This window comes from Perkinsus marinus (assembly GCF_000006405.1).
Source record: "Perkinsus marinus ATCC 50983 genomic scaffold scf_1104296937906, whole genome shotgun sequence".
Lineage (NCBI taxonomy): Eukaryota > Perkinsozoa > Perkinsida > Perkinsidae > Perkinsus > Perkinsus marinus.
In genome coordinates, this window is record NW_003213656.1 from 47,520 (window position 1) to 56,832 (window position 9,313).

The 9,313-nt window shown below is 54.2% G+C and overlaps 3 protein-coding genes and 1 non-coding gene across 4 annotated transcripts; 1 reads left to right on the forward strand and 3 right to left on the reverse strand.

The window, feature by feature from the left end:
* Positions 1 to 230: 230 nt before the first annotated feature.
* Pmar_PMAR015259 (rothmund-thomson syndrome dna helicase recq4, putative) lies at positions 231 to 5,152 on the forward strand (the record flags this gene model as incomplete). The annotated part of the gene is made up of 27 exons (XM_002782893.1): positions 231 to 382; positions 434 to 646; positions 753 to 822; positions 871 to 1,138; positions 1,185 to 1,318; positions 1,370 to 1,466; positions 1,511 to 1,618; positions 1,673 to 1,832; positions 1,883 to 1,960; positions 2,008 to 2,094; positions 2,138 to 2,234; positions 2,279 to 2,411; positions 2,462 to 2,729; positions 2,776 to 2,839; positions 2,885 to 3,047; positions 3,095 to 3,202; positions 3,253 to 3,417; positions 3,460 to 3,551; positions 3,607 to 3,725; positions 3,818 to 3,894; positions 3,958 to 4,085; positions 4,133 to 4,291; positions 4,337 to 4,455; positions 4,497 to 4,658; positions 4,705 to 4,888; positions 4,933 to 5,023; positions 5,066 to 5,152. 27 exons carry the CDS (start codon positions 231 to 233, stop codon positions 5,104 to 5,106), a joined length of 3,537 nt encoding a protein of 1,178 aa, XP_002782939.1. The 3' UTR covers positions 5,107 to 5,152.
* Positions 5,153 to 5,842: 690 nt separating this feature from the next.
* Pmar_PMAR015260 (conserved hypothetical protein) lies at positions 5,843 to 8,405 on the reverse strand (the record flags this gene model as incomplete). The annotated part of the gene is made up of 10 exons (XM_002782894.1): positions 5,843 to 5,887; positions 5,956 to 6,011; positions 6,052 to 6,171; positions 6,217 to 6,307; positions 6,360 to 6,468; positions 6,512 to 6,638; positions 6,679 to 6,783; positions 7,664 to 8,005; positions 8,093 to 8,197; positions 8,258 to 8,405. The coding sequence occupies 10 exons, from the start codon at positions 8,403 to 8,405 to the stop codon at positions 5,843 to 5,845; spliced, it is 1,248 nt and encodes a 415-aa protein (XP_002782940.1).
* A 514-nt stretch (positions 8,406 to 8,919) lies between these two features.
* Positions 8,920 to 9,186, reverse strand: Pmar_PMAR015261 (hypothetical protein; the record flags this gene model as incomplete). Its single annotated transcript, XM_002782895.1, has 2 exons — positions 8,920 to 8,990; positions 9,033 to 9,186. Coding segments are annotated over 2 exons (225 nt in total), but the record flags the coding sequence as incomplete, so codon positions are not given.
* Positions 9,187 to 9,238: 52 nt separating this feature from the next.
* Pmar_PMAR015262 lies at positions 9,239 to 9,311 on the reverse strand. Its single transcript has one exon. It is a non-coding gene; the product is annotated as a tRNA-Gln (tRNA).
* Positions 9,312 to 9,313: the final 2 nt, after the last annotated feature.

A 9,313-nucleotide genomic window follows, 5' to 3' on the forward strand; every position in this document is an offset into this window, starting at 1 on the left:
CGTAGGTGATGAGATTGAAAAGTAGTGAGAAGAGGCGGGGTAGTCCTGATTAATCGGCATGAGCTCAGGGGATCGCTGAGGTAGTATGGCTCGAGAAACTCCGAGATCGGCTCGGGGTAGCTGGACAAGGAACTAACTGATGGTGTGGAAGTGACCAAGCAGGTCCCTCGCTATAGTTGGAAATTCTTCCTCTTGCCAGTGGCTTTTCTCCCAACGTACTTGTTAATGACATGCCCACCTTCACGCCTAGTATAGGATGGTTCACTACCGTAACGCCTCCGGCCGATGCTGGGCACGCCGGGGCTGCCAAGAGTCGGGGCGAGGCTACACCTACGAGTGACCCACTGCCCCCACCACTTGTACGCAAACATCGCTCTAGGGGGTGAGTCGCCCTGAGCTGTCGATCTGGGCGACTACGTGGTGTCCTTTGTAGGCCCTCGTCTATGCTACGGCATTACAACTGCTTGCGAACGATGGTGGCTGTGGAGGACGATGCATCGAAATCTGCTGATGAAAATATGCCCACTGCTAATCGCGGAGATGTGCCCTCGGAGGAATCCAAAGTCATTATTGGGGAGGACTTAAACCCTCCCCAGAACGTCGAGCATGAGGAAGCGCCGATTGTCCGTGGGTCGGAGATGCTGGGGTAGGTAGATCGGGCTTCCTGTCCTCATGTACAGGTGGTAGGTAGAGTTGCCTTTCATCAGTGCTCCTTTACGATGTGCTCACTAATGACCACCTCTTTTTTCTAGGCCTCAGCTTGGTGTGGCTAGAGTGGACCAGGAAGAGGCAATGGAAGGTCCCACGACAGTGAAAGTGCCGGTGGGAGTTCTTTATGGACACTCACTCAGCGTGGACTGTCTCACTCAGGCTCGTAAGAGGGCGTCTAAGCGGAAGCGGCAATCGACGGGAGACTCCATTGCTCCCCCTCGGACGGTGCGCAAGGGCCCAACCAGGACAGCTACGATGAGAGACAAGGCGGCTGTCCGCACTGTGACCGCCACCGCCGCCTCGGAGGGGACTGCGACGCGAGGGGATGGGGATCGTATGGTATCGAGTAACTTCGTGTATCAAAATCTGAAGCATAGAGGGTCTTCGAGGAGCAATAAGGACGTGGAGAAAATGAAGAGAAAGATAGGTGGGATGTAGTGTGGTTACCAACCCGAGCAGCTGTACGTCATCAGGCATGGATAACAAGGGCCGCATGAAGGAGGGTGGTAGCGCCAAGAGCGCCATCTTGAATGGAGGGAGAGCGGGTCTTAGGAGGAGGAGAGGAGGAGGAGCACAGCAAGTTGGAGGTTATACCAAAGCTCAGCGGGTACATCGCTGGCTCGAATATGTTGGTCGTGATGGGCATCGATGTGACCAGGCTCGGCTACGTCGTATCGAGCTTGCACAGGAGATGCTCAAATCTCGGCAGTTGGCTGACCAGAGGCTCAGTCGTGGTGGGAGCATACAGGCTGAGGGTACCAGGGGTGTCCAAGGGTGTAACCATAGTGAATGAGTGTAGATCTCGAGGAATCAGCGGCTGCTCCAGTACGGAACACCATTTTCTCGGCTAGTGTGGACGTGGCTAAGTTGGACAGGCTCATGGATGAGCGGGCTAAGAGGCGTGAAGGTGAGTTGAAGGGCTACTGCTAGGCTGGCCTGTATCAACTAGAGAGCTCCTCAGAGGAAGGGGAGGTCCACATCAGCAGTACGCGGATCGTCGAGCCGATGGAGTTACCGCATGTACCGGATGGTGAGGAACTCCAGAAGATGCTTAACGAGGAGTTTGGTCATTGCGATGGATTCCGAGCGGGACAGCAAGAGGCCATCGAGGCTCTCCTTGGGTAAGTGCCCCTCCTTGACTGAAGACCCTCCTCGGTAGTCCTTCTCTTAGTGGTGCCTCTTGCCTCGTCGTACTGCCTACTGGTCAGGGCAAGTCCCTCATCTACCAGTTCGTTGCCAGGATATATCGGTAGTCGCCCCCTAGGTGTCGGTGACCGTCCATTCTAACTCCTCCAGGAAGTATCTTGGTGATCGTGGTGGTGTGACAGTGGTCGTATCTCCTCTGATATCTCTCATGGCGGATCAGCTGAGGCAGCTGCCTAGGTGGGTCTGCCGCTTCCTTCTTTTGAGGATAGGCCTCCCTTAGTTGTGTCCGAGGGGCTACTATCAACTCGACGATGACGCCCTATGAGATGGATGCGGTCCTGCTAGGGGCAGCACAAGGGGAGATAGACCTCTTACTAGTAAATCTATCTCAATCGAAACCTGTATGCTGCGCTCCTCTTAGGTGGCTCCTGAGCGTTTGCTCATGTGGTCCTTCCAGAACGCTCTCCCATTTGTCAACCTGGTGGCCATCGATGAAGCCCACTGTATCTCAGAGTGGAGCCACAGCTTCCGGCCTGCTTATCAACGTATCACTGGTTGGTACCTCCTCAGTGTTGCTCTCGTGTATCGACTTGGGGTGTCTCAGGTGTGATACGGCGGCAGCTCCGGCCAGCCCACCTCTTGGCCCTCACGGCTACGGCTACTTCGCGGACTATTTCCAGCGTGATCAGCATCTTAGGGGGTATCGATATCACCGTCCGCGCTGACGGTGTGGTGGAGAGGACTCTCGGAAGCCTCCAAACGCCAGAGGTGGAGGAACAAGAAGAGGGCTCAATGGTCCTCCGAAGGAACCTCCGGCTCTCGGGCTCTCCAACGTTGAACCCCTTGCAAAGCCTTCTGGAACTCCTACACACGTAAGTGGCCTTCCATTGTGCCCATTTCCCCTAGTACCCCCGGTAGGTCTGAGTACCGTCCCTTGTCGAGTATCATAGTGTATGTAGCCTATCAGTGGCAGACTGAACAGGTTGCCCACGCAGTGGGAGTTAACTTCAGTCTGGGGTTCGCTCAGGTCGCACGGCTGCTGTGTCAGCGAGGGGTCAGGGCGGGGGCATACCACGGAGGCATGTCGAGTATCGAGCGGAACGAAGTACAGGAGGCCTTCATACGGGGAGGAGGTCAAGCCAGTGGTGGTGGCATTCAAGTCATTGTAGCCACTGTGGCGTTTGGAATGGGTGGGGTCTTGGACTAGCCAAGGTTGGTCGTTCTTCTCCCTTGATAGGTATCGACAAATCCGATGTCCGTGCGGTGGTCCACATGGCCTTGCCTCGCTCACTGGAGAGCTACGTTCAGGAGACTGGACGCTGCTGCAGGGACGGCTACGAGTTTGGTCGGTCTCTGGACACCAACGTCTCTGCTATTATCTCTACTGGTCTTCAGGCCTCTGCCACGTATTGATCTGCCATCAAGACTACGCCAGACTGCGGCGGGCAGTATTTTCCGATAGTTTGGACCCCCTCAGCGTTGGATCCCTGGTCGGAAGGATCCTGTTCGGATCCCATCAGGGCTCAAACACTACCGACAGGCTGGAGCCCTTTGGATCCTGTAGGCCCCTCTTCTCTCGGTGGTACACACTCATCGTCTTAGGTACCTGTGTGGCTGCATCGACTGACGAGGCTCCGTTTCGCTTCGCTTTCGTAGATGAAAAACAGGGTGCCCGTGAGCTAGATTGTAGTAAAGTAAGATGCCCTGTCGTTCGCCTATGAGCACAAATCATAGCGTCGTATCATTCAGGAGCAGCTCACATTCCTTCTCGGCTCATTGGAATCGGCCGGCCAGGGTGTTAGGGCTGTTTTCCACGGTTTCCCGAGCAAGGTGAAACTGAGGTTCTTCTCCAAAGACCCAGAGACAGTGTAAGGGATCTCTCGACCGTTAACATCATCTGGTCGTTTTGATATCACTTGGTGGTCCGCTACAGGACGCGCCTCCTATAAGTATCTCTCAGAGCACGTGAGGATCCTTTCATACGGGCCTTGCTAGCTCCAGAGGAAGCTCTGTCTACTGCTGAGGCCACGGAAGAAGGTAAGATGGCGGTTTACTAGTCCATCACTGTGGCCTGCCTAAGGCGGCTGTCCTCGCCAACAGGCACTGAGCAGGCCGTGACCATCACCGTCCCCTGCCGAACCGGAGTCTATACCATTGACACGCGCCTCGCCCTACCAACCTTAGCAGCTACCTCAGGATATGCCTCCATCACTCCTCCTGACTTCATGGTGGGTACACTGAGGGGTCCTGAGACTACTTGTGATGGTCGCCTCAGCGGAGGCTCCATGACGCCCAACGCAAGTGGCACTTTGCTGTGGAAAAACAGGAGTACTGCCACGTTATCGCCATGGGGGGAAGGGTTCCCTCTGAGGCCAACCATGATCGAGAATCAATCCCTTGTGTTCGTCGCTTGGCTGCAGCGTTGATATCCCAGGTGGGCTGGTTTAAGTATTTCATTGAGCTCATTTCTCTTTATCAGGTTCGAAGGCATCAAGACCATCAGCTGGTGAAGGTAGATGCCTGTTATCTCGTTCTAAGGAGGATTGCTGCTAACGACAACGGGAAGGACCCTCTCTTCGGCCATCGCCTCATCCAGAAGTATACCCCTCAATGAGTCCTACTTCGAGTCAAGTCGCTAGTTACTTTTCGTTGGCATCGGAGGGCTGTGAAGAGGAACTCCTCCTGAGCCTCGCCGATGGCGATCGAGCAGAGCTTCGGAGGGTTCTTGGCCCAGCAGCGGTGCCACACGAACAGGGAGATACCACTGAGCGGACAGCGAGGGAGTGGGAGTGTGATGAGAAGTAGGTCACTCTTTGCTCGTACTGTGGTGGCGAGACCATGGGTCAGCTACAGCAGCGACTTCAATTGGGTGCGAGGGGATCTGGAGGGTCTCCTCTCGGGTGGTATGGTGAAGGCCCTCGACCCTATCGTCTATGCGAACGATACCGCAGAAGAGCCGTTCTGGATGGAGGACTCTTTGTGGTCGCCTAGTGCAGCGGCAACCCCGACGTCTATTGCTCGCATACTCCAGGTGAGTGCTGACTCTAGTGTATGTTGACGGACGAAAGCCTTCAGGGTATACCCAGCCCAACGTACCCCACCAAGGCGTGGAAGGATACCCCCTACTGGGGACGTCATGAAGCCTTGCCATTCGACGTCTTAACAAGTACCCTGCAGTCGCCTTGATTGATCCTTGGACCCCTTTCAGGTATGATATCAGCTGCGATGCGCGGGCGGTGTTCTCGATGATGCATGCATCGTTATCCTTTATCAATCCGGGTTTGAATCGAACCCGTGTAATTATCTCATGAAGCCTTTTCTGCACTCCAAGAGTTGTTGCTTTTATTGAGTTTTCAACCCAACCTCCAACAGTGACACGCAGCCTAGCGGTGGGGAAGGGTCAACTCGTTATTATACTTAACACATCAAACGACAGGATTACAAGTCCCCGTTGTTCAGTGGAATCTGCTCTCGAATGTCGTCCATCCCCAATCCTTAGTTCGTTCGAGCCCTCTCGTAAGCCTCTCCAAGTCGCGCGTTTCGGTCCGGTCCTCCTTGTCATCGTCCATGGCTGCCTTGTCCTCGGGGCCAGCTGCTGGGTGTGATGCGAACACGGACTCTCCAGATGGCATCAACTTTCATTCGAGGGCTAGCACTCCACTGCGACATGGATGGCTCGTCGCGGCGTTATAGTCACTTGTGCAGTCCTTCGTTTTGTGATTCTTAAAAAGGGGTTATGCCTGTGGGGACCTGCACGGTCTCTCAGCGCCGAGACGTTTGCGACTGCTTTCGTTGGCAGCCGCGACTTGATTATTGGTCTTAGGTATTGAGCGAGTGCAATGGTCGGGAAGGTATCCTCGAGGATCCTTCCCCCTATTCTTGGGTGACTACTTCAACCGTCCAGTCACACAAGAGGCAATACGCTACTCCCAAAAGCGACGCAACATCTGCTTGGTTCACAACTGCGCACGACCACATGTTACAACTAGCAACTCGGCCTTTCATGCTGTTGGTCAGGAGGGACGACGAACTGAGATGAACGGGTGTACACATACGCCGGAAGCATCAGCACGCTACGCTGTCACCAACATGACTCACCTGCCACACATTCTGAGGCCCATGTCGTCGCAGAGCGTAGTCCCCAGTAATTTCACCTGAACAGCAACTCACACTCAGAACCCCTACACGACGTACCTTTTTTCTCTGAGATCATATTGTGTGTCTTGTTAGTGGAGTAGTAGCAGTGCGCATGCACTTCATTCTCTGCACCAAAGACATTCATCTGTTTGATCTTATCGGAGGCCAGGAAACTCCCTGAGTCGATCGATGAGCCCATCGCTGATAGCATCGCGCAAGTACCCGAGGAAGCGTGCTTGATCACAACAGGCTGGTCAGACTTGATCGGCACTCCATCGGTCTCGAAACGCATCTTGCCGTCAGGATGGAGGAACTGTGAATAGATGCTGTTGGCTGATGCATGATGCAAGACAGTCATCTCTTACCTGCCATCTCGTGTTGCCTGCCGGTTCATCTAGAGCTCCTACTTCCTGTTTACGGCTGGACTTAGAGGCAGCCAAAGCAGAGACCATCTCACTGTAGAGATAACAGTCCCTAAGAAGCACTCCGAGGGACGATCGTATACTCTACAACTCACCTGTCCGGGACGAAGCCGGAAAGCACTAATCTCACCTCCTCACCATAGCAAACAGGAGCATCAGGATCTTCAGAATTCACGACTTCAACCGCGAAAACGTTGCGGATGCAAGGAGTGGCATTGCACCCTGCAAGAGTATGAGGCGACACGAGATAGAAAGGACCCACCAGTGGTAACTGCATATGCACCTCCTTTCCTGCCATGTATAAGGTCCTCAGCATTGGCACTGAGAAAGCCCTCCGTGGCCGCATTCTGCAGCATCACCGTGTCACCTGCGCAAGGTATGAGGATCCAGTAACGACTAGACTTCCAGCACCCCCACTCCGTAAGCTCATTGACACAACTATAGACCGACGATTCCCAGGCCTGCCTCATGAGCTCACCGTTTCGTAAGATGCCGTCGCTGCCCTTCAACCTTGCCGCCGAGGGTCGCAGTGCTCGCTCTAGCATCAACTGTTTCGATATCACAAGCAGATCACCTGTCTCCTTTTTCGATACGTATCTGATAGGAACTCAAAAGGCTCCTTGAAGATGGGCCTTACTCTTTCATCCTCAGCTCGTTGAGCTCGACCTCTTCACACCAATTGCCAATGCGGCAAGTTGGTTTATAGCGGGGACCCCCGCACAGCTGCTGGGTGGTGAATTGCATCCTTGCACTGAACTGAAGGTCACACAGAGCGGTAGAGATCCCCTAGAGTAGCTGATCGTCACAAGAGAGGGTGCAAGTCATGAGGGCAGTGACTAGGCTGTCCTCCCAGGCAACTCAACACGGTAAGCGGCCACAAACTAACACCTACGATCGTGATACTGTCCTGCGTGCACTATGAGCATGTTATGAAGAGAATCTCCGTGACGGCCTCATGCATGAGCATCCATCGCCAGCAGACAACACAGTATCTGCTATGTCGCTCAACACTCTTGCGTAGGGGTGCACCCCATCATCCTGTAGTCTGCCAGACACCCATTGAGGCACCCAATGCATCGGCTGTACAGCCCAGTGGCATTGGTCATGTACATCCACCGGACCGCAGGTACGCCAGGCCTTATTTACCAGGGGCTCCGGCGGAGCGTAGCAGCTGCAGTGGATCCCACTAACTATGATGCTCCCACATCTAGTCAGAGGCGCGTACAGTCCTATTAGTCTAGGCCTACTGTCCAGGTCCGGCAGCGATCGAATCAGTGTCACTTGCACCCAATGGGTGGTAGGGAGCACTGGGTTGCCGAATGTCTTCCTAACAACATCACCCGAACGGATGTTCTTAGCCGCAGTACCGCCCTTGTCTCGGAGGAAAACGAGATGATCGCCCGACAGGCGCAACGTCCTGCACTCCTCCTCACTACTGTCCAGGGCCTCAATCTCGACACACGTATCGGACTGCCATTCAAACTCCGGCTCCCGATGAAGCCACGAGATGATCTCACTGTATACCAGAGAGTTATCTACCACCGACAGGACCTCGTCGCCTATATCCAGTTGAGATATTTTGATGAGACCTGAAATCGCACAAGTCGGCCGCTTGGGACTATCAAAACTGGAGCATGTATTTCCTCCACATCCCAATCGTCTCATCGAAACGCCACCTTTGTTTTTCTCAGTGACCGTGTTGTCTCCAGCAAAGCATGCGGGGAAGCCGTACTTCTTGTCGTGTGCCTGTTTCATCTGGTGAGATTTCGTCTTCATCTTCTCTGAGACGGGAGCCCATGGTAACCGTAAGGGGCACCGCAACGATGGGGATATTCACGTACGCATTGCTCCAAAGAAGGCCTCCTTCTTGTGAAGATCCTCTCCGACAGGGATATGTCTATCATGATGCGTGCCCGTTCCGTGGCTACCAAAGGCACTAGCGGAATGCGGAGCTCCATACTCATCCGGAAAGGATACGGGAACAGTCATGTCTAACTAGATACAAAGAACTCCGGAGAATTGACCAACCCAAGTTATGGATCCGCCTGGGGAAACAACCTCTGCCTGCCACATTAGGCACAAGACCTCTATGAGAGCGGCGACTCGGACATTCAACTTGAATGCTACACGGCGAACGGAGCCATAAGTACATATCATGAGGCCATCATAGCCTCAGGAGAGTTGCATGACAGGTGTTGGTCGAATGATCGGTTATTGTTGTCCGCCCCGCATGGCTGCTACCGCTCCCGATGACCAAGCACTCGGCGGGTCTCTGCCACCCGGTGCTGACATGTCACTCACATCGGCCACTCCTTGGCTATTCGGGAAAGGGGGCGTGGGACTGAATGCCGACCGCGGCAGTGTACCTGAAGATACCGGGTATCCAAAACCGTAAGGCCTTTCCCAGGACTGACCTCGTTCGTTCGAACCCTCCCTCGGTCGTGGAGCCAACATAGTCGAAGCATCGCGTTTAACTCCAGCTAGAGGTGGGGGTGGACCGTACCCTAGAGTCGCAGCATGGGCTGCAGCAGCTGCGAGGGCGTCCACTCGGGCCGCCTGGGCTCGTACAGATACCTACAGAGGCGTAGAGGCATGTATACTCATCGTAGACTGTACCTGATGCCATTCATCGTCCGATCGATACACACATTCCCCCGGCCGATCGACTTGACGTATTCGCTCGAACAAACCGACGTATTTCTTGGGGAAGTGTAAACCCAATTGCACTCTGTCATCTTGACATTGGACGACCCCAACACCTGGAAAGGACCTAAAACGATATATCCGACAACGCGGCACCGGAGATAAAAAATGGAGAAAAGAGGTTCTATCGGGATTCGAACCCGAGTCGCAGGATTCAAAGTCCTGAGTGCTAACCAACTACACCATAGAACCAG